Consider the following 24,928-nt stretch of genomic DNA (forward strand, 5'->3'; position numbering starts at 1 on the left):
CCCATATTACCAGAGGTCTAGTCTGTAGCCTAAACAGTTAAAACAATATGACCCATATTACCACAGGTCTAGTCTGTAGCCTAAACAGTTAAAACAATATGACCCATATTACCACAGGTCTAGTCTGTAGCCTAAACAGTTAAAACAATATGACCCATATTACCAGAGGTCTAGTCTGTAGCCTAAACAGTTAAAACAATATGACCCATATTACCACAGGTCTAGTCTGTAGCCTAAACAGTTAAAACAATATGACCCATATTACCACAGGTCTAGTCTGTAGCCTAAACAGTTAAAACAATATGACCCATATTATCACAGGTCTAGTCTGTAGCCTAAACAGTTAAAACAATATGACCCATATTACCACAGGTCTAGTCTGTAGCCTAAACAGTTAAAACAATATGACCCATATTACCACAGGTCTAGTCTGTAGCCTAAACAGTTAAAACAATATGACCCATATTACCACAGGTCTAGTCTGTAGCCTAAACAGTTAAAACAATATGACCCATATTACCAGAGGTCTAGTCTGTAGCCTAAACAGTTAAAACAATATTATCAGAGATACCTTTTTATTGGGATTTGCAAACGTTTTATATAATTTCACAAACCAAGTCACGGGCCATTTTAAACTAATCCCGGGTGGCTATTTATTGGTTTGATAACAAACAACGTTCAGTCATGTTACCTAGCTAGCTAACAACCTGGTAACTGGACAGTTGGTTTAGGCACATCTGATTGGCACAGGAAGAAAGGAAAAAAGTCTGCTACTCATGAGATGTGCTTCAAAAGGTTATTTTCAAATAGGCCTTTACTGGTGCTCCTTAAAATTCTGTTTGGTGCCTAACGTTTTAAAAAAGTTGGAGCAGTGTGTGTATGTGTGTTTGTGGGAGAGAGAGTGGTGTGTGTGTTTATGAGAATGAGGGAGACAGTGTGTGAGGGAGTGTGTCTCTGTAAATTGAAGATTAAAGGTTTCATGCAGTGTTTTCCCCTAACTGACACAATGACATGCAGATCATTATCTATGTACACTCCTTCCTCCCATTCCTCCAGCCAAATCACAGATTGGCTGATTTGCTCTTATTTGCAAAGGCCTTTCTATGCAGCATTCTATTATACAGCGAACAGTGTGCAGTTATATTGAATATGTGTTGTATTGAGTAGAACTGTGAATTTCAGTTACAAGTTTTTAGAGAACGTTTAGAAAACAGGAACAAGTGTCCGGGGGATGGGGCAAACAGGATGGTAGGCCACAGATATTTGCCCCACCATGGTATCGTGATACTTGGTCTAGTATATTACTGTTTGTAAAATGTTGCCATCACGACAACACTAGTCAGGGTGGGTAGTGTACCTGTCTCCTGGCTCTGGGCGCCACTTCCTTCTCCTCAGCCAGGAGAGGGGGCAGGGTGAACCCCATGTCCACGTCCAGGCCCTCCAGCGCAGGGACAGGGTCTGGGGCACCACAGGACAAACAGACACAGGTAAGGGATGAGCCAAGTCAAAGCCCACCAGACTGAGTTGGACAGAGGTAGGCAGAGCTAAAGTGAACCGGGCTGAACTGAACTGTGCCAAACTGAGCCAGACAGATGGAGGGAGAGATGTGAATGAGTGAATTAGCTACTGGCCCTTACCTGTGGGGGTGAATTAAATCAAACAGCTGTTTTCTAACTAGCTTCTCTCTACTGAACACATAGTCCAGTGCTGCTGGTCACGGGATCAGTTGGCTAGGTTCTTTAAGCTACCGTAATTTCCGGACTATAAGCCGCTACTTTTTTCCCACCCTTTGAACCTCGCGGCTTAAACAATGACGCGGCTAATATATGGATTTTTCCCACTTCCAAATGTAAAAAAAAAATAAAAATAAACATTCTGTGACGTGCTCAGTTTTTGGCGGCATGAAGCTTTCATTAGACCAATGAAATTGCCGAACGGGTTAAGGTCAAGCAACGTTTTTGTTTACTGTTTAGATTAAATCGAGCGTGCTCAAACTTCCCATCATTCTGATTACGGTAGTCATTTTGTCACCCTCATCATGGCAAAGACACGGAGAAATGCATATGATGCAGCTTTCAAGTTGAAGGCGATTGATCTGGCTGTAGGAAAAGGAAATAGAGCTGCTGCACGGGAGCTTGGTCTGGAGCAATGACTTTCTTGGTAGGCTACTGTTTACTGCTAATTTTAAATTTTTTTGTTACAAGCCGTGTTTCGTTAAAGCCAATTTATTTTTGTTGCAAGCCGTGTTTCGTTAAAGCATATTTATTTTTGTTACAAGCCGTGTTTCGTTAAAGCCTGTGTAAAGTTCATTTGTTTCAATGTACCGATAGGCACCTGCGGCTTATAGACATGTGCGGCTTATTTATGTTCAAAATAAATAAAAAAATTGAATTCAGTGGGTGCGGCTTATAGTCAGGTGCGCTCAATAGTCCGGAAATTACGGTACCATTATAATTATTATCTAGGTCCTTTACTGTTCCTTCTGAATCCACTTCCACTTAATAAAAAAAAATCCCTTTGTCCGATAGGAGTGACGAGTCAAACGAGCAGGCAGTCCAGAAATAACCCGAGAGATATTTATCTGAATTACTGTACTGTTCCATAATATAAAAAACACACACCCATGTGACCTGTGATATTGTGTAACACCTCCCCACTGTACAGAGAGCAGTCAAATAATATTATTTTCCACAATAGAGAAGGACAGCACTAGAAAGTGTCTCAGTGTCAGGGTGGTCAGATGTTGTTCAGTCGTCGTACCTTGAGGAAAGTCGTTCTCCAGGTCCAGGTCTGGTTCATACTTCTCATCCTCCCCATCCGATTCAGAGCTGCTGCTACTGGAGCTGCTGCTGCTGGACCTGGCCTCTCCTCGCTCCCTCTTCACATCTGAAACAGTTACACAAAAATAAACCTCACAACTGTGCTTCCCATTCAGGTGGACAAAGATGCATACTGGTAGTCATGGATAAAGCTTCCTGGCTTGTTTCATGTCCTCATATAACAATACACCAATCACAGAGTTTCAGGATGTGAACAGCAATAGAGTCCTAATCATTGGACACACAGTACTTGAGTAACGCTTTGAGTTTGCACTGTTGGAACATGCAAACTGTGGATGTGGTATCCAGATTTCTTTCTCTCTGTGTGTGTCTCTCTCGCTCTCTACCTGGCTTCTGGTCCTCTGCGATCATCTCAGCCATGGAGAGGAGGTCAGCCTCGTGGGGGTCAGTGGGGACTTTGGCCTTAAGCTCGGTGATGGTGTGGAGAATCTGATCTGCACCCTGCATCGTGGTTGGCAGGAATACCGGCACTGGAACCTGAGATACGAGAGAGGAACAGGGACAACTGGTTGGTTAGGGACTGTCCATGCGTTAAATACTAGTAAGAGTCGATTGAGAATCAATATCCGCTCCACCTTATTATTTTCATAACAAGAATGTTATTCATAGTTGTCCTCATATTTACAAAATACCAATCAGAGTTTCAGAATGTGAACAGCAATAGAGTTCTAATCATCGGACACACCTCCGCTTGAAATTACTGGATTTGCACCTTTGGGACTATTCTATTGGTTCCATGGAGCCCAGGGCGTTTCTTACCGGGACGGGTAGTGTGATGGGCATGGGTGTAATCTGGGCGTAGAGGTTCATGGGGACGGGTACGAACACAGGTACAGGGATGGGCACGGGAATGTACTCCCTCTTCACCCCGTCATCCTCATCTGGAGACAGACACACTGGTCAAAGGTCAACCCAAGGACAATGACACTACTGTGTGGAAGATAATGTGCTGAACAGTTTGAACCACAACTTCTCAGAGAGTAATACTGAGCTGTGTACCCGTCTGTAGGAGCTTGCTCTGCATGTGTGGTTTGCAGTAGGTGGCCTTGGTCATAGTGAGAGGCTTGCAGAGTACAGCTTTATTCTTCACATCCTTTAGGATCCCTCCACCGGTGTACGGCTGACTCAACATCTAGCAGATAGAAAGGTTAAGAGACGATACTTGTTAAAGAAGGAGAATGATATTCTTTACCTTACGGTCAGCCATACTGTAACGATTATAGGGTTTTAACATGGAGTGTTTTTTTCTCACCGCAATGTTGGTTGCCTCGGTTTGTATTCCAAATCCTGTCAATAGAAAACAGGGTTCCATAAGTCAACTACAATGAATCACTTGTATTAAAAGAATAAACACACACAAATTAGTACCAAGTCGGGTGTTCTCTGGGCCCTTTTGCGTTGCCAGGTTGGGTTCGTTCTGCTGGCAGTAGAAACGGAGGAGACACTGCTGGTCACAGAAGTGCTTCATCTCTGCTCTCCACTGTACCGACTCAGTCAGGTTCCCCTGCACCTTACAGCAGTCACAACGCGCCGCCTGGAGGACATACAGGAAAACACACACAAAAACACCCTTCATATAAGAGACTGATCAAATCAAAATCACCCTATGGAGACACAATTTTGAGAATAACAAAAATAAGTAATCATTGACTAACTCAGGATTTTTCACAGCTAAACTGATTTAGGTAGGTGCTCTGACCTTGTAGTACCACTCATGGAACTTCTTGGCGCAGGTTTCACTGCAGAAGTCCCTGGAAACACCGGCCAGCTGCCTGGTCACTCCTCTCTTACACAGCTGAGTGCAGTAGTTACAGGTGACACACTTCAGACCCAGCCGGTTGGCAAAGTCCTGCTTGAACAGCAGCTTACAACCTGAGGGGAAACAGGGACAACAACTATTAGGTGGTTACATGTCGTCAATGCTCACCTGACAGACAAACTGTGGCTCAACTCATGTTTGGTCTGGGTGAAGTGCCCCATCTAGTGGCAGAAAATGGTAAGGCCATGAATAAATATGGGATGAGGACAAGTATTATCCACCCCGAGAGTGTTTAATCAGGGTTCCTTCACAATCAAAACCGACTAGCTAACAAGTACACAGATGAAGGAGTGAGAGCCTTGGCGAACCTTCGCTGCAGAAGGGCCTCTTGACTCCAGAGAACTTGACCGTCTCGTGGAGCGTCTTCTCCTCCTGGCAGTACTCGCAGAACGTGACGATGCAGTGCAGCTTCTTGTAGTCCTCACAACATATTTTACTGCAGAACTGGTACACTTTATCCTGGGGGGGAATAGATACCGACACAATGTTGAATGCTCTTGCATATTTAATAGAGTTTTGACCACTTTATTTATCCTGCACACAGAGGGAGAAGTGGAGCATGTACACTCACAGACTTCCAACAGAAAGGTGTACAATTAACTTTGGTGCTCAATTTTGAGAACAAAAAAAGACTACAACTAAAAACGTAATATAATTGTGTTATATAAACCAAGTTCATGACCACAAAGTGAATTTACCTCCCACTCCAGGATTTCAGGCTTTAGGCTGAATGCTCCTCGACAGTAATTACATTTGAGCTGGATGTTGTGGTTCGTTGTAGACATGGGAGCCTGTCCATTGGTTACTGTATGAATGGTTGCATTCTGAAGAAATAGAGAAAAACATTTAATTGAGCTGCAGACAACCAGATAAGGGCCCCAGTCAGGGACTCATATTGTTTCATGGCACTGCACTAGACATGTTTTTTTCTAACATGAAACCTAACTATAAGTAGGCTTTTAGAATTCTTATTTAAATCTTTTGTCCTGGTTAAGGTGACATTTACAATAATAAAGACAGAAAGGAGTCCATACGTACCTGGAACTTGGTGACACACATTGAGCTGCAAAAGTTTACGACCTTCCCCTCAGGCAGTGATGCCTGGTACTGAGGTAACGATGTCTTCTTACAGAAGTGACACGTGGGCTCTGAGTCCACAGAAATAAAAACACAGAACATCCCTTACCACATAACCTTACTTCACAGGGTATGATGCAACTTAAGTAAGCACCAGCACCTTTATTATTGTACTTGCTGCACTGGACTCACACCCATGCATATGTACACAGAGAAATAAAACAACTAACCACCACACAGCAACCACACCAACAGTTAGTGTAAAGGACATAAGATGTGGGCTCACTGGAGAGTGAGAGTGGCAGTGCTATAATATGTGTGAGACGAGGTTTAATCCAGGAACTGAAATTCAAGTAATGAAGTGAAAATTGAGAACAGTGATGCTCTGATGGTGAGGGATAGACAAATACTGACGGAGGATAGTGATAGCGCTGCTGGCGATCTTGGTCTTGTTCATGCAGGCTGTGGAGCAGTATGGTTCCATTGTGCCGCTGGCCCCGATGCAGTGAGTTACTTCACTAGAACGGACCATGGCCCTACAGCCAGTACACATCGTCATCTTAGAGTTGGCCTGGAGGAATAAGGGAACACAAATATTTGTAGCCATAACATCAATCATGAATAGCACCTAAAGTGGATACTATTGTTACAATTTCCAGCTGATATGGACCAATAGAAACAAACAGAAAAAAATCTACAATCTCCCAGTGTCAGGGAGAGAGTGGATGAGACAGCCTGGATTTTTACCCGCTTGTAGTCCCCGATACAGATCTGAGTGGTTGTTACCCGCTTGTAGCCCCTGATACAGTTCTGAGTGGTTGTTACCCGCTTGTAGCCACTGATACAGTTCTGAGTGGTTGTTACCCGCTTGTAGCCACTGATACAGTTCTGAGTGGTTGTTACCTGCTTGTAGCCCCTGATACAGTTCTGAGTGGTTGTTACCTGCTTGTAGCCCCTGATACAGTTCTGAGTGGTTGTTACCTGCTTGTAGCCCCTGATACAGTTCTGAGTGGTTGTTAGCTGCTTGTAGCCCCTGATACAGTTCTGAGTGGTTGTTACCTGCTTGTAGCCCCTGATACAGTTCTGAGTGGTTGTTACCTGCTTGTAGCCCCTGATACAGTTCTGAGTGGTTGTTACCTGCTTGTAGCCCCTGATACAGTTCTGAGTGGTTGTTACCTGCTTGTAGCCCCTGATACAGTTCTGAGTGGTTGTTAGCTGCTTGTAGCCCCTGATACAGTTCTGAGTGGTTGTTACCTGCTTGTAGCCCCTGATACAGTTCTGAGTGGTTGTTACCTGCTTGTAGCCCCTGATACAGTTCTGAGTGGTTGTTAGCTGCTTGTAGCCCCTGATACAGTTCTGAGTGGTTGTTACCTGCTTGTAGCCCCTGATACAGTTCTGAGTGGTTGTTACCTGCTTGTAGCCCCTGATACAGTTCTGAGTGGTTGTTACCTGCTTGTAGCCCCTGATACAGTTCTGAGTGGTTGTTACCTGCTTGTAGCCCCTGATACAGTTCTGAGTGGTTGTTACCTGCTTGTAGCCCCTGATACAGTTCTGAGTGGTTGTTAGCTGCTTGTAGCCCCTGATACAGTTCTGAGTGGTTGTTACCTGCTTGTAGCCCCTGATACAGTTCTGAGTGGTTGTTAGCTGCTTGTAGCCCCTGATACAGTTCTGAGTGGTTGTTACCTGCTTGTAGCCCCTGATACAGTTCTGAGTGGTTGTTACCTGCTTGTAGTCACTGATACAGTTCTGGCAGCAGAAGCGTTTCTGCTTGCCATCGATGATGAGGAAGTGGTTGGCGGTGGCGCGGCTGGGCAGGTATTCACCACACTGCTCACAGCAGTTCACAATGAGCCCGTTGGCCATGCGGTAACGGTTGAAACAGGCATCGCTGCAGATCTTATGGGTGACCGTCTTGAAACTCACCTCATGGCGGATCTGTAATGAAGAAAGCCAATAGAAATAACTTTTTTGACCACATATTGTTATGAATCAATCATAGTGAATGAATACTCTGCAAGTGGTAAGATCTGTGAGAGATTCTAGCTGGTGTTTTTGGGGTTGTTTATAAATACTCTATTGTGAGATGGGAGCCACGCTTCATTTTGATGCCAACTGTTTCCCATGCAGTAACCATGGTCACCAGGCTCAAGGCTTGGACAGACAGAGCGGATGAGAAACTGTGCCGTCAGCAGCAATGTTGGAGGGAGAGTGATTGGAACGCATCTCATATATACTCAGTCCCTAATCGACCCCTACCCACAATTGTGACTAACCTCAGTGAGCTTGCTGCAGACAGTGCACTTAGTTTTAAGGGAGGACTTGGGTGGGTTCTGTTTATTCTCGTAGGCTCCCAGACAGCCTGTACTGCAGAACTCCTGGAACGACTCACTGGAGTCCACCTGGGCCACGATGGTTCCCTTCATGGTAGTGATGTCCCTGGAAGACAGGGTAATGCACACACACATTAGAAATAATGTAGCAAATTAGATATAGCGACACAAAAAAACAACACTTCCTTCTTACTTTTTGCACATGGTGCAGCTCTTCTTAGGGGTGGGTTTGTGTGAGAAGGAAGAGAGGCAGGTGGTGGAACAGAAAAGGTGCGTGGAACCTTTCCGCTGGTAAGCCGTCTGGCCTTTCTTCAGAGGCTTCTTACAATTGGCGCAGGTCACCTTGACAGTGCGAGGGGGGTTCTGGGAGCCGGAGGGGGAGGGGCCGGGTGGTTTGGGCAGGGATACGGCTGGTGATGTAGAGTCCACCCCCGTCCGTTTCTGGTTTCGCGGGAACGAGGCTGACTGGGAGATCCACGAATCTGTGGCAGGAAGAAAACAAGAACAAAACATTAGCACACCTGAAGAAATGACTTAACATGGCTGCAATGTGAAAAGAAGAAAAATAAGCCAGCACAGAATGATTCAGCACATTCGTGTGAAAATCATGTGTTTATTACCAGGCGTCTGGTGGGTCACCGTGTCTCCGTTCTGTACAGGCTGGCTAGTGGTGGAGGTGTTGCTAACCCGGCCAGGGTTGAAGGTGGTCGGGAGCCTGTTGCTGCTGATGGAGCTCTGGGCCTCAGGATTCAGACTGAATGTGCTGCTGATCTGCAAGCCATTCTCCACCCCGCCCTGCAGTGACGTCACACTGGTGATCACCAGGTTCATGTCCCCTTCCGCCATTGGCTCGGCTGCTGTAGCTGCCGTGGCAACAGAGGGCCCTAGCGTTGTGACACTGGCAATCTTGATCTCAGAATCGGGCTCTGTGCTGCTCAGTATGCCTTCGCTATCTGAAGAAGGGCCTCCGGCTGTGGCTTGTGAGGAAAAGCCTCTGTGCCCGGGATCCTCCTCATCGTCAATGACGATGGGCTCTGTGGGTGCTGCAGAATAGGTGGCGGGTGGACTGGGGATCTTGGCGGGGGCTGTGGGTGTTGTCGTGTTTATCATTGCTGTGGTTTCTGTTTCAGAGGGGTGGGGCTCAGTGCAGTCTGTGGGGGTGGAAGCAGCTTGGAAAGAGGGAGACAGGGCCTCTTCCACCAGCACCACATCATCATCGTCATTGTTCTCTATAACCCTGGAGGGTTCCTCTATTGCCTTGGTGACAGGACCCTGGGTTCTCGTGGGGGGTGTAGTTTGCTCTGAGTGAGTGGTGTCTGTGTCCATGGGTTCCTTATCTGGGGCTGTGTTCTCCTCCTCTACTTGAGGTTTGGCCTCCGATTCCCCATCCATCGTTTAGGCTGCGGCTGCACCTGCACCCACACAAACACAGCACAGATTATTAGGTAAAACTTACCATAAGCATGTTAAGTGCAAAGCATGTCAAGTGCAGGTATCCCAGGTATAGCTGTGTGTATGTGATGAAATAGGAATACAGCCAACCACTGTCTAAGCTAGCAGGTTGATTCCCTACAGAGTCATTAATGAGTTCAGTTAAATGCCAGTTAGGAGACTGATTTCTTTCCAGAAATACAAATTCTATGCAGGCCTGTGCACATTTCAAGATCATCTCACCTTGATGTGGCTCCTCAGAGACTTCCCTGGGAATTGTAAAACATATTTGAAATGTTGTGCATGCCTTGGTACATTTGGAAAGCACCTGTGTGTTCAGGAGACATTGATTGGATTACATGTGAATCTCGTTGGCTGAATCTGGAGCATAAAAATGCCTGCAATACCACTGACTGTCCAGGGGAGCCACTATCCTGCAAGAATACTGATATCTGCATATTTTCTCTCTCATCCTTTCCCTCTTCTCTTGTCCCCCCTACCCCTTTTGGTCTCCTTCTACTCCTTCTGTCCAGGTTCTCCTCTCATTCAAACCTCTACCTCCCCCTACAAACAGTGTCACAGATCTATCCTCTGTCTCCTCTCCTCCCCCTTCGTCCACCTCTACCATCTCTGTTGCCAAGTGATGCAACACCTTGGTTGCCATAGTGACCAGGAGACTACCATGGGGTTGGTTGTTCTATGAAGGTAGACATCAGGCTAACATTCAGTACTAGGCAGTAGGCACCAAATGGAAGCCAAGATGCAGCACTACCTGGCCATGCTCATTCTCCAGTTTGGGTCCATGTTTAATCCAGTCCACTATACCAAACACGATCGTAGACTACAACGGATTGCAGTTGCCACAGAGACAAACGGTCAATTTTGCAGAGCCTTTCATGAGCGCGATGGACACCACCCCAAAGACCACTGTTATGACAACATATCGAACAACAACATAAATGCAACATGTAAAGTGTTGGTCCCATGTTTCATGAGCTGAAATAAAAGATTCCAGAAATGTTCCATATAGGGAATCACAATATATAGGTGAACATATAGGAATCGGACGATATTAGCTAAAAATGCTACCATCGGTATCGGCTGATGTCTAGTTTAACGCTAATGTGCAAAACCGATGTAAAAGCTGATGTGCACACCTATATAACGTAGGTACATGACGTAATGACTAGAGGTCGACCCATTATGATTTTTCAACACCGATGCCGATTATTGGAGGGCCAAAAAACCCGATGCCGATTAATCGGCAGATTATTATTATTTTTTGTTGTTGTAATAATGACAATTACAACAATACTGAATGAACACTTATTTTAACTTAATATAATACATCAATAAAATCAATTTAGCCTCAAATAAATAATTAAACATGTTCAATTTGGTTTAAATAATGCAAAAACAAAGTGTTGGAGAAGAAAGTAAAAGTGCAATATGTGCCATGTAAGAAAGCTAATGTTTAAGTGCCTTGGTCAGAACATGGGAACATATGAAAGCTGGTGGTTCCTTTTAACATGAGTCTTCAATATTCCCAGGTAAGAAGTTTTAGGTTGTAGTTATTATAGGACCATTTCTCTCTATACGATTTGTATTTTATATACCTTTGACTATTGGATGTTCTTATAAGCACTTTAGTATTGCCAGTGTAACAGTATAGCTTCTCCTCGCTCCTGCCTGGGCTCAAACCAGGAACACATCGACAACAGCCACCCTCAAAGCAGTGTTACCCATGCAGAGGAAGGGAAACAACTACTCCAAGTCTCAGAGCGAGTGACGTTTGAAACGCTATTAGCGTGCACCCGGCTAACTAGCTAGCCATTTCACATCGGTTACACCAGCCTAATCTTGGGAGTTGATAGGCTTGAAGGGGTGAAACGTTCCAACAGGAATCTGTTCCAAAAAACCTAAAGTAAAAGGTTGCCAACCAACAACGCATACAAAGTAGCAACGCATACAAACCTAGCTAACTAGCTGCCGAATAGGCATCAACTCACCACGTAGCTTATTCTTAATGTTTGTCCATAGGCAAACAGACGAGGACAGACATTTTTCGGAATAAACGTGATGAGTGAAAAACGCTATGAAATAGACCACTCTCTACCCGGTATCTTATTCTGCCGCTATACAACTTTGTAAGCGTTGTTTTTTGGAAACCTTGTTATTTACGAAGTTTTTGGAATAGATTCCTGTTGGAACGATCCACAAATTATACCCACCCAGGTTGAAGTCATAAACATCGCAATGCTTGAAGCACAGCGAAGTGCTGTTTGAATGCTTACGAGCCTGCTGCTGCCTACCACCGCTCAGTCAGACTGCTCTATCAAATCATAGACTTAATTATAATATAATTAACACACAGTAATACGAGCCTTAGGTCATTAATATGGTCGAATCTGGAAACTATCATCTCAAAATCAAAAGTTTTTTTTTCTTTCAGTGACATACGGAACTGTTCCGTATTTTATCTAACGGGTGGCTAAGTCTAAATATTCCTGTTAGGCATTGATGTTTATGGTTAGGTACATTGGTGCAACGACAGTACTTTTTTCGCAAATGCGCTTGTTAAATCAACACCCGTTTGTCGAAGTAGGCTGTGATTCAATGAAAATTAACAGGCACCGCATCGATTATATGCAACGCAGGACACGTTAGATAAACTAGTAATATCATCAACCATGTGTAGTTAACTAGTGATTATGTTAAGATTGATAGTTTTTATAAGTCCAATGCTAGCTAGCAACTTACCTTTGCTTCTTGCTGCCCTCGCGTAACAGGTAGTCAGCCTGTTAAATCTTGTGGAGTGCAATGTAAGGCAGGTGGTTAGAGCGTTGGACTGGTAACCGAAGGTTGCAAAAACAAATCCCCCCTGAACAAGGCAGTTAACCCCCGTTTCTTAGGCCGTCATTGTAAATAAGAATGTGTTCTTAATCTGACTTGCCTAGTTAAATAAAAGGTGTAAAAATATATATATATATATATATATAAAAATAATACAAAATAAAAAAAATATATATATAAAAAAAAATATTCGGCAAATCGGTGGCCAAAAATACCGATTACCGATTGTTATGAAAACTTGAAATCGGCCCTAATTAAAATCGGCCATTCAGATTAATCGGTCGACCTCTAGTAATGACGCCACGTAAAATTGACGAACACGTGCAACACAGCATTCCTAACATAGCCCACAAAGTCTGCTGTGTGGATCGTGTAGTCAACAAGTCGAGCAGTCATTTGAAAGAGTAAGAAAATATCAGCGAGACAACTGAAAAGGAGAAATCCATTAAAGCCAAGATAATGGAATTCATTGCCCTTGACAATCAACCGTTCTGTCGTGGGTGATGTTGGCCTTCGCCGACTGGTCGGGCACCGGTACACACACTACCAAGTGCGCTATTTTTCAGATGTTGCCCTACTGGAGTTACACAGTAATAGCGTCACTGCTATTAGCTTCACGACATACATACTATGGAATGCCGTTTGGGTCTTTGCGTCTCCAAAAAAAATACAGTAGCACTGTCAAAGCGTCTGCAAACAAGCAAACACCGGCCACGAACAATGTGTTTACAATACCGCGTTGGTAATAAAGCATAATTTGTTTGAGCACAACGTCTGCGGTAGCTAGCTTTAGCTTGGTACCTAGTTGGCACCAATACAATCAGCCTGAAAACAATGGCCAGTAGAAACTGCAGTCATTTTCATTATTCTTAGCAATGATTTAGGAATCCTTGTAAGTATTAGCTACGTTGCCACTTCTTGTTCGCCTATTGAAATTGAACTTCGGTTCAGGAAAATAAATAGCTAGCCAGCTACTAAACTCTGTTGCCCAAAGCAAACGTTATAAGCAGCCAGCTAGCGTCATCTGGTTAGTGAGGTTCGACCAGACCGGGTTATGAAGCTAGCCACAATAGGGACTAGGTACAAGTGGAATGTGCAGTTTTCCTACAAAATGTAAAAAGTATGTAATTGACAGTGATGCAAATGTATACAAATAGAATTATGTCATGCTTTTATTTTGAAAGCTAACCGCAAAGTCCACTATTGTGGCTAGCTTCACAGATGGGCCCAACCACCAATAACCAAATAAGAACTGTCTTATAAATTAGGGTTATTTTAGATGACACCTAGCTATATAGTTAGCTAGCTAACTATAGCTACTGAAACAGATGTCATGTTGCTATGTTTTTGGGGGAAGAACATTGTTCGCATCCATGAGATAGCTAGCTTTTTTTAAATGACCAGCACTGTAGGTGCGCGAGACAACTTTGTATCGATGAATCGTTGTGACATATGAAATATGAGTGAATGTAATCAATGTGTAATAACTACGTAAAAATGAATGTACGAGTTAAATTATGTGAAGTGCAGTCATATTCAGAACCTGACTGGTCAACAAGCTTATTTGACACGAAAAGACCCGAACGGCGTTCCATAGCAAAGATGCAAACGGCGTTTCATAGAAATTCTGGTTGAGAATGAAACGACTGAACAACAAAACAGCGGCGCAAGTAAGTGAAAGAAATAGGTTTTGATTAGGTTTTACTGGTAATGGGAACATACGTAAATGACAACAAAATAACATTTTGGTCAGTGTAGTGTGTAACCTTTATTTAACTAGGCAAGTCAGTTAAGAACAAATTCTTATTTACAATGATGGCCTACCCCGGGCCAATTGTGCGCCGCCCTATGGGACTCCCAATCAAGGCCGGATGTGATACAGTCTGGATTCAAACCAGGGACTGTAGTGACGCCTCTTGCACTGAGATGCAGTGCCTTAGACCGCTGCGTCCGTGTGTGTGTTAACTATGTAACTGTACTAGAATGATTAAAAGGTCGCAAAAAAAAAAAATATATATATAATATATAATATATATATATAATATATAATATATATATATAATATATATATATATAATATATAATATATATATATAATATATATATATAATATATATATAATATATATATAATATAATATATATAATATATATATATATATATATATATATATATATATATATATATATATATATATATATATATATATATATATATATATATATATATATATTAAAAAATACAAAAAATAAATAAAAATAATAATTAACTAAAATACAAAAAAATACTAATATAAAAAATACAAAAAAAGAAAAATACTAAAAACCAATCGGTATCGTTTTTTGTAAGACAAATAGCGGATTCGTCCAAAAACGTCATATCGGTGCATCACTAGTCCCATATGCACAAAAGCTTACCTAAATTTTGTACACGAATTTGTTAACCTCCCTGTTGGTGAGCATTTCTCCTTTGCCAAGATAATCCATCCACCTGACAGGTGTGGCATATCAAGAAGCTGATTAAATAGCATGATCATTACACAGGCGCATATTGTACTGGGAACAATAACTGGTCACAAAAATTAGCAGTTTTGTCACACAACACTACAGATATCCTTCCAACCGGACTCACAAAAGCAGACCACTTGTTAATGGCGAAGAATGAGCGAGCGGTTTGCTGATGTCAACATTGTGAACAGAGAGCCCTATGGTAGCTGTGGGGTTATGGTATGGGCCGGCATAAGCAACAGACAAAAACAATTGCATTTCATCAATGGCAATTTGAATGCACAGAGATACCATGACGAGATCCTAAGGCCCATTGTCCTGCAATTCATCTGCCTCCATCACCTCATGTTTCAGCAAGATAATGCACAGCGACCATGTCGCAAGGATATGTACACAATTCCTGGAAGCTGAAAATGTGCCAGTTCTTCCATGGCCTGCATTCTCACCAGACATGTCACCCATTGAGCATGTTTGGGATGCTCTTGATCGACATGTACAACAGCGTGTTCCAGTTCCCGCCAATATCCAGCAACTTCGTACAGCCATTGAAGAGGATTAGGACAACATTCGACAGGACACAATCAACTTTATGCCAAGGAGATGTGCCGCACTGCCTGAGGCAAATGGTGGTCACACCTAGAGTTGCAAAGGGTTGGAAAATTTCCAGTAAATTTCCATGGGAAGTTAAGCCCGGGAATTTTGCTTAAATTCATCAAAAAGTTAGCTTATAACAGTGAACCTTTTTTGTGGGATACACAAGGCAATTCTAGGTCTTGTGGCATATTTTGGTTAAACTATCCCCAATTCAATGGAATTGCAACCCTCTGCATGCACAGTGCATTCTTCCATCTCATGTACAGCTGATTCTCAAGAGCTTGCGCACTACTGAGATGCTATTGAGCCCACACTACTACACTGGCTGAGCCAAGGACTACATGCTTTCTGGAAAGTTTTGATTACAATACTGGGTGGGGTGAATATATTTTATGACATACATAATTTTTTTTGTTAGTAGCCTACATCAAAGTGTGTTTAAATCAATTCTAACTTAACAATTTCTGCTAGTTGGTTTTTGCTACCATGTAGGTTTTAGCTTGCTTGAGCCTGCTAACAGTGTTATTTCACCTGTTGCCATACATGTTTCATTTGAAAACATTTATCTTACAAAGGAGTTGTTTAATTTAACTGCACAAGGATTTGTATTAGTTTTTTACTCATTTTTTTCCTAATCTTTACAGGATAAGGCCACTATCTGATATGTGGAGACATTTCACTGCAGCTAATGTAGAAGGAAAAGCTGTGTACATTTGCAAATACTGCGCCAAATCATATGTGGAGAATCCAACAAAGGTGCAGAATCATCTTGCCAAGTGCATAAAGTTCCCTCAGCGCTCACAACAAGCAACCTCTGACAAAAGTCCCTTTACTTCTATTTGAGGTGAAAATGATGAATTGGACACCTCATCGATAGCAACAGCTCATGGTCCTCCTTGAATCAGAAGTTGTTTTTTTTACTCAATGGAGGAATGTAGTCAGAAATGCTGATGAATGTCTTGCTCAAGCTGTGTATACAACTGGTTCACCTCTGATGCTCACAGGCAATGTGTATTGGTAGAGATTTCTGAATGTTCTTCGCCCAGCATACACCCCTCCAAACAGACATGCTTTATGTACTCATTTGCTGGATGCAGAGTTCAAGTGAAGGTCACGCAAATCATAGAGAAAGCAGACTGTATCGCAATCATCTCTGATGGGTGGTCGAATGTTCGTGGGCAAGGAATAATTAACTACATCATCTCCACCAGTACTCTACAGAGAAACAGACACACCGGTTTCCACATTGCAGATGAGCTGAAGGCAGTCATCAATAACCTTGGACCACAGAAGGTATTTGCACTGGTGACAGACAATGCTGCGAACATGAAGGCTGCTTGGTCTAAAGTGGAGGAGTCCTACCCTCACATCACACCCATTGGCTGTGCTGCTCATACATTGAATCTGCTCCTCAAGGACATGGCACTGAAATTATCCATCGTATCTCCCAAAAAACATTTTCAACATACATCTGTAAAATGATAACCAATGCTTTAGTTTCTAGACTATCATTTTACAGCTGTATGTTGAAAATGTTTTTTTTTGGGGAGATGCGATGGATCATTGGGAGCATTCAATATTCCCTTTCTTTTGTTGTTCAGTGAAATCATGTGAAAAGTCAACTTATTTAATGTAAGTTAAATACATAAATTGTTTTATTTCTATTGGAAGGATTTAGTAATGTGCAATTATGTTTACTTATAAGGTAAAAGGTCTATATTTGTCTCAATATGATACGGTAAATGGATCAAATGCAAAAAAACATTACCTATATTGCTACCTCTGAATATCAGCTGTGTTAATTAATCAAATTCGGGGGGTGGGTGGGGGGGGGTTGGAGCTTTGGGTTGCACATTTTGGGGAATATTCAGGTGGAGGAAACTGTCCGTGGGAATTAACGGGAATATGGGAATTAATATTATTACCATTTAAATGTAGATGTTTTTGCATTGGATGCATTTACCATATACGGAGACCTTTCAACTTATCATAAGTAGACAATTTAACCTTTTTTTAACTAGGCAAGTCAGTTAAGAACAAATTCTTATTTACAATGAAGGCCTACCAGGGAACAGTGGATTAGGGTTAACTGCCTTGTTCAGGGGCAGAAGAACATATTTTTACCATGTCAGCTCAGGGATTCGATGTAGCAACCTTTAGGCTACTGGCCCAATGCTCTAACCACTAGGCTACCTGCCGACCCATAAATTGCAAATGATTAAATCCTTCCAAAAGAAAAACAATTTAGTTACGAATTTAACTTTAAGTAAATTAGTTGACTGTTCAAATGGGATGAGTTGACTCTTCAAATGGGATGATTTCACTGAACAACAAAAGGGAATATTGAATGATCCCCAATGATCCATCGCATCTCCAAAAACACAGTTTCAACATGCATCTGCAAAATGATAAGCAAAGCTTTAGTTTCTCCGTCTTCCTCTCAGGCTTCCAGGTCTTCTCCCTGGACCTCCTCAATGTCCACCTCTTGAGCATCAGACTCTTGAGGCCTCATCTTCATTGTCACTTTTCAACCTTGAGGATGGCTCGTTGTCAGGCTCAAAAAACCTCAAATTTGCCCGGATGGCCACCAATATTTCAAGCCTTGTATTGGTCAGCCGGTTGCGTGCTTTGGTATGTGTTCCCAAACAAGGACCAGTTGCGCTCTGAGGCGGCTGATGTTGGTGGGATTTGGAGGATGATGGAGGCAACAGGGTAAAGAGCCTCAGATCCACAAAGTCCCTTCCACCAGGTGGCTGATGAGATATGTTGGCACGACTGAAAACCCTTGCTTGGAAGTGTACTTCGCCAGACTGCCAAGAACCTTGCCCTCATCCAGGCCAAGGTGGTGAGACACGGTAGTGATGACACCATAGGCCTTGTTGATCTCTACACCAGACAGGATGCTCTTACCAGCATAATTGGGGTCCAACATGTACGCTGCGGCATGTATGGGCTTCAGGCAAAAGTCTTCATGCGTTTCAGAACTGCAGTTTCCTCTGCTTGGAGCAACAGTGAAGTGGGCAGGGAGTACAGATTTCTTCTCTTACATCTGCAAGTAGAGTCTGAACATCAGACAGGATGGCATTGTCTCCCTCAATCAGTGCAATGGCTACTGCTATAGGTTTCAGGCCGCTTACCACTCTCCCCCAAAATTCATCCTCAAGGAGGATCCTCTTGATGGGGCTGTCCATATCAGCAAACTGTGATATGGCCATTTCTTGGAGACTCCTTCCCCTCCAGGAGACTGTCAAACATGATGACAACACCATCCCAACGGGTGTTGCTGGGGAGCTTCAATGTGGTGCTCTTATTCTTCTCACTTTGCTTGGTGAGGTGGATTGCTGTGATAACTTGATGACCCTTCACATACCTAACCATTTCCTTGGCTCTCTTATAGAGTGTATCCATTGTTTTCAGTGCCATGATGTCCATGAGGAGCAGATTCAATGCATGAGCAGCACAGTCAATGGGTGTGATGTGAGGGTAGGACTGCTCCACTTTAGACCAAACAGCCTTCATGTTCGCAGCATTGTCTGTCACCAGTGCAAATACCTTCTGTGGTCCAAGGTCATTAATGACTGCCTTCAGCTCATCTGCAATGTGGAGACCGGTGTGTCTGTTGTCCCTTGTGTCTGTGCCTGTGTAGAATACAGGCTGAGGGGTGGAGATGACGTAGTTAATTATTCCTTGCCCACGAACATTCGACCACCCATCAGAGATGATTGCAATACAGTCTGCTTTCTCTATGATTTGCGTGACCTTCACTTGAACTCTGCATCCAGCAAATGAGTACATAAAGCATGTCTGTTTGGAGGGGTGTATGCTGGGCGAAGAACATTCAGAAATCTTTTCCAATACACATTGCCTGTGAGCAGAGGTGAACCAGTTGCATACACAGCTTGAGCAAGACATTCATCAGCATTTCTGACTACATTCCTCCATTGAGTAAAAAAAACAACTTCTGATTCAAGGAGGACCATGAGCTGTTGCTATCGATGAGGTGTCCAATTCATCATTTTCACCTCAAATAGAAGTAGAGGGACTTTTGTCAGAGGTTGCTTGTTGTGAGCGCTGAGGGAACTTTATGCACTTGGCAAGATGATTCTGCACCTTTGTTGGATTCTCCAAATATGATTTGGCACAGTATTTGCAAATGTACACAGCTTTTCCTTCTACATTAGCTGCAGTGAAATGTCTCCACAGGTCAGATAGTGCCCGTGGCCTTATCCTGTAAAGATTAGAAGAAAAAAAAGAGTAAAAAATAAATAAACAATACAAATCCATGTGCAGTTAAATTAAACAACTCCTTTGTAAGATAAAATGTTTTCAAATGAAACATGTATGGAAACAGGTGAAATAACACTCAGTTAGCAGGCTCAAGCAAGCTAAAACCTACATGGTAGCAAAAACTAACTAGCAGAAATTGTTAACAAGTTAGAAATGATTTAATCACACTTTGATGTAGGCTACCATTTATTAGTTAACAAAAAAAAAAAAAATTCTGTCATATATTCACCCCACCCAGTATTGTAATCAAAACTTTCCAGAAAGCATGTAGTCCTTGGCTCAGCCAGTGTAGTAGTGTGGGCTCAATAGCATCTCATTAGTGTGCAAGATCGTGAGAATCAGCTGTACATGTGATGGAAGAATGCACTGTGCATGCAGAGGGTTGCAATTCCATTGAATTGGGGATAGTTTAACCAAAATATACCACAAGACCTAGAATTGCCTTATGTGTATCCCTCAAAAAAAGGTTCACTGTTATAAGCTAACCTTTTTGATGAATTTAAGCAAAATTCCCAAAATTCCTAGGCTTAACTTCCCATGGAAATTTACCGGAAAGTTTCCGACCCTTTGCAACCATAGTGGAGCTACCACCCTGTATCCACTCCTCGTTCTATTATATTTTCTAACACATCTCCCCATTAGGCACCTGATGTAATTAAGCCTATACTAGAGAAATTTGAAGTTTGAAATAAGTTTGCTAATATGGGTGATTGTTAATGGGCTAGTCCCATCAAACTAGTAGTAATAGGTAAAAAATATATATTTAAATGTAAAAAAAATAAAAATAGGTGCATATTAATGTTATCAACTTAAAGTTGTATTTATCATTATCGTATCCATTCAGGCAATTGATCGATATGGACTCGTCATCCATATCGCCCAGCTCTAGTCTGTAGAATGGTTTTGGCCAGAAGCTGTTTTACGGTAATAGACCCAACTACTCCAAAGCTGGGTGGTTGGTCATTATAAAACGAGATTCTACCCACTTCCTCATGCTCTGTCGCACACAGATATATAGAGATCACAACGTTGTATCTGTCTCAATGGCGCTGCCCATGCGCTCACTGACGCCATAATGTGACAGATACAACGTTGCCACCTCAATACATCTCTATGTGACAACATGACAGATAATGGGGAAGTGGATAGAATCTTGTTTCTTATGATTATCAGTCAAATGTACAAATGTATAAAACATTGATTACGGCACTACCGGTCAAAAGTTTTAGAACACCTACTCATTCAAGGGTTTCTTTATTTGTACTATTTTCTACATTGTGTAATAATAGTGAAGACATCAAAACTATGAAATAACACATATGGGATCATATAGTAATCAAAAAATGTGTTAAATCTAAATATATTTTATATTTGAGATTATTCAAATAGCCACCCTTTGCCTTGATGACAGCTTTGCACACTCTTGGCAAAATCTGTCGTCAAGGCAAAGGGTGGCTATTTGAAGAATCAAAAATATAATTAGTTAAAATTTAAATAGTCAATAAAAACCCTTGAATGAGTAGGTGTTATAAAACTTTTGCCCGGTAATGTATGCATGTATGTATGCATGTATAGCTTTGTAAGAATATAAATGACCAACCACCCAGCTTTGGAGTAGTTAAGGTCCAATTCCCTGCTTTTGAGAGGAGCTGGCTACTGTACTGGGGTAGCCTAGTGGTTAGAGCTGACAAGGTAAAAATTTAATTCTGACCGTGAACAAGGCAGTTAACCCACTGTTCCCCGGTAGGCAGCGGTCTGTTCCCAGGCTGTGTCACAACCGGCTGTGATCGGAAGTGCCCATAGGGCGGCACACAATCGGCCCAGCACCGTCCGGGTTAGGGGAGGGTTTGGCCGGGGGGACTATACTTGGCTCATCGTGCTCTGGCGACTCCTTGCGGCAGGCCGGGCGCCTGCAGGCTGACAGTAAACGGTGTTTCCTCCGACACATTGGTGCGGCTGCCTTCCGGGTTAAGCGGGTGGGTGTTAAGAAGCGTGGTTTGGCGGGTCATGTTTCGGAGGACGCATGACTCAACTTTTGCGTCGCGAGCCGGTTCGGGAGTTGCAGCGATGAGACAAGATTGAAATTGGGGGTAAAATACCCCACAAAATAAAATGCATTACAATGTCCAAACCACACACACATAAATGGTATCCATGAGTTTGTCTGAAAAACAACCTAAATCTCAATCTCGAGTATCCATTCAAATAAAGGTTCAATTAAAAAATGTATTAAAAGTATCAATAAGATTGTTTTGGGTTCTATACACAGAGTAACATTATGCATTATTCATATCAAAATAGTAAAAAATAAAACCGCAAATCGACCTGTGCTAGAACCAAGTCACTGATACAGAAAGGAGAAAAATAGACTCCAGACTGCAGTGCAGCACTGTGCAAATGTACTCCTCATTCACGTGTCTCCTTCCTGCAAAGGGCTTGGACATTCAACCAACAAGACGCATCAGTTGATGCTCCTACCCTCATAACAGGTGTGGTTAGAGAGAGACATTCAGGATTTGAACTGAACACTGAAGCACTGCACTAGTGTTACACAGACAGTACAACAGCCACATTCTCATACATCTGCAAACAGGCAACACAGAGTACAGCTAAAACTGCATCATTTCAATTAGATCATGGGGAGTGACCGCTACAGTCAATGGGAGTGACTAAGGTATGATGTAATTGAGACAAGCACATGCCCCTTGCTTTCATCATACCCCAGGTGGTCCCTGGTACTCTTCTGCTCTTACAGTCATGACCATTCAGTCATATTATGTAATGCTCAAGCCACTGTTTATGAATGATGCTTGATGCAGAGTGAAGCAGCTACCGAACACCTGAATATGCTCAATTGTAGTTCTATTCCATTCCTGCTGTTAGACTGCTAATGCTTCATATCATTTCTTGCCATCAAGCCCCATGTTTAGGGCTACTAATACCAATGATGTGGCTCAATGCATGAAAAAGACCACATTTTGTCCAAAGCTCTCCCCATATCAGGCCGTGCCCGTGACTACACAACCCGGGTAGAACCTCCGTTCAATCGCGAGGACCACAGCTCCTCCACTGTCAAGGCAACCGGATAACAATGTCAACCCGCCCTGCTATCATTTTTATTCAGAAAACTTAGAGCGAATGGTCCAAAACTTTAGGTGGATAATAGACCTATGACAAATATCATGAATGCATACCCGAGAAGACCCACTGGCGAACAGAGGAGAGGGGTAGATGGGGTCAGTGAGCTAATTTGAGGACCACAAAACGTGGTTCAGTTCCGTTCCCACCTCTGCTTGCCCGGCCTTCCACGAAATGGATTTGCGGCGAACTGGAGGGATGAGAGCCAACGAGACGGCGCCATTCTTATAGAAAAATTATCGTAAATTATTCGAGACTATTAGTGACCCATGTGATGTTTAGTCGCATAACCGACAAAATCCTAGAGAGCAACGTATTATTCACGTTAATCCGACAATGTGATAGGCTACATAGCTAGAAGGAAAAAAACGTGCTCTCTGAGGCGAACACATAATCATTATTCAGTGGTTATTATTTGTTTTCACAAAACAGTCTGAAAACCAAAACAAATGTATTGTTAATGTAATACCTGTGTAAAGTAAACGTTTAATTGGAAAGTTACCCCAGAGAGATTACCCGGGGCAATCACAGAAAATACACGTTGCCACCCGAAGGGGGGCGCTATACTGTTACATATCTACAAACTGCTCTGTTTGTGTCAATAAAATAGTTGACAGACCTAAAAACATTTATTCTCAATGTGTCGTTTTTACAACACTAATCCAAACATGTGGGGGTAACTAAACATTTTCAACAAGGAATAAAATGCCCCCCCCCCCCCCTTCAGTCAGCAAGCAGCACTGCCTCACGTCCGCCATTAGAGAGCGAGCGAAACAATATGAAAGAGTGGAGGCAATATAGCTTAGTACCCTTCCACAGCAGAGAGGGGGAGAAAATCTCAGGCGGGGTACAAACGGACTGATAAATCGTCACATATTTACTTTCTAACATAGCAGGAGACTTAAGGGAGCCCGTGGACATCTGTCTAACACCTCAGCTAGTTGTTGAAACTTTGACTAATTAACCGTAAAATGTCAATAAAACGTCTCGGAAATTCTTACCGGAGTCGAGCTTGAAACGATATAGCGCCACTTTTGTGCCTTGATATAAATCGGGGAACGCACGCATGCGCCCCAACGTAAAGACGTTCTTGTCCGCGCGTGGGAGGATTCTGCCAACGAGATCTGAACGAGATCTTTCTCCTATTTCATCGCGCAGGCGCACAATGTTCAATCAGGAGTGGTGCGGTTGACAATTAAATTGGTCTCGAATACCTGAAACTCATAATAATAGCAGCACTTTACCATGAACCAGCCACATAATGCATTTGGCAATGATTACGCATTTTACTTTGCCATCTGGTGTGTTTACGGTTGGACCGCAATCGAGATGGCATTGACCACACTGTAGAGATCCAATCAGCATTCAGCCCTGTCCCGGTTGCGTTCAGGTCCAACACACGTCTACCGGTGGTTTCTCATTACATAATGACTTTCAATAGAATATTACGGTGTCAAAATAAATGTTTTAACGGAAAATGTCAAACACCACCCTTGGAATCATGTAGCATGTGATATGAAAATAATGTTAATAATGTTGCAAACATCTGGTTCAAATCACCCTCAACACTTTGGTCAGTATGTGTTCGGTAGACCAATGTTATCTTAACCATTTCGGAACCGTCTTGCAACGAAGCATTGCGGAGTTGGACCGTACTCACATGTTGAGAGAACACGGGGCACTTTTTATACAAAGCACGCAGGACTAGAGGGCGTATAAAAATGGCGGATCAGGTGCGTTTACGTGAGATAAAATGTGGTCCTGAGTAAATCATGGCCTCAAAACAAAAAATATAAACCAGGTGCTATGTCCATACTCTGATAGCCTACATCTGCAAACTTACCGAATTAAGAAGACCCAAGGACATTACTTTCATGGTGATTATGCTATAACGGCAATATTTGCTAATGTGCTGAATGATTCAGGATCATTGATCTATAAAATAACAGGATCCGCTTGCTCTGACCCAGCTCTAAAGGACCATGTACTATGAACTAAAAAAACGGTAATGGCTAGAACGGGTAGGGCTTTTCTCAAATTAACGTCAGATTT

General features: G+C 42.7%; 1 protein-coding gene across 2 annotated transcripts in view; it reads right to left on the minus strand.

Annotated features, from left to right (window-relative positions):
- The window catches only part of LOC106582065 (zinc finger MYM-type protein 2), a 33,922-nt gene extending 9,906 nt beyond the window's left edge, over positions 1–24,016 (minus strand). The window contains exons 1-17 of one of the 2 annotated variants that reach the window (XR_014382051.1): positions 23,878–24,016; positions 8,687–9,478; positions 8,260–8,548; positions 8,010–8,172; positions 7,459–7,671; positions 6,151–6,307; positions 5,698–5,807; positions 5,358–5,483; positions 4,968–5,118; positions 4,540–4,712; positions 4,209–4,374; positions 4,093–4,127; positions 3,840–3,972; positions 3,600–3,721; positions 3,167–3,317; positions 2,761–2,886; positions 1,358–1,458 (exon numbers count right to left, since the gene is read on the minus strand). Coding sequence is in view for 1 of the 2 variants with exons in the window: in XM_082967101.1 (XP_082823227.1) it covers positions 1,358–1,458; positions 2,761–2,886; positions 3,167–3,317; positions 3,600–3,721; positions 3,840–3,972; positions 4,093–4,127; positions 4,209–4,374; positions 4,540–4,712; positions 4,968–5,118; positions 5,358–5,483; positions 5,698–5,807; positions 6,151–6,307; positions 7,459–7,671; positions 8,010–8,172; positions 8,260–8,548; positions 8,687–9,458 (2,988 nt within the window). In the remaining variant the exon portion in view is untranslated. The remainder of the gene's footprint in view (positions 1–1,357; positions 1,459–2,760; positions 2,887–3,166; positions 3,318–3,599; positions 3,722–3,839; positions 3,973–4,092; positions 4,128–4,208; positions 4,375–4,539; positions 4,713–4,967; positions 5,119–5,357; positions 5,484–5,697; positions 5,808–6,150; positions 6,308–7,458; positions 7,672–8,009; positions 8,173–8,259; positions 8,549–8,686; positions 9,479–23,877) is intronic. The other variant, XM_082967101.1, reaches the window with a different exon arrangement.
- Positions 24,017–24,928: the final 912 nt, after the last annotated feature.

This window comes from Salmo salar, chromosome 21 (genome assembly GCF_965601325.2).
Source record: "Salmo salar chromosome 21, fSalSal1, whole genome shotgun sequence".
Lineage (NCBI taxonomy): Eukaryota > Metazoa > Chordata > Actinopteri > Salmoniformes > Salmonidae > Salmo > Salmo salar.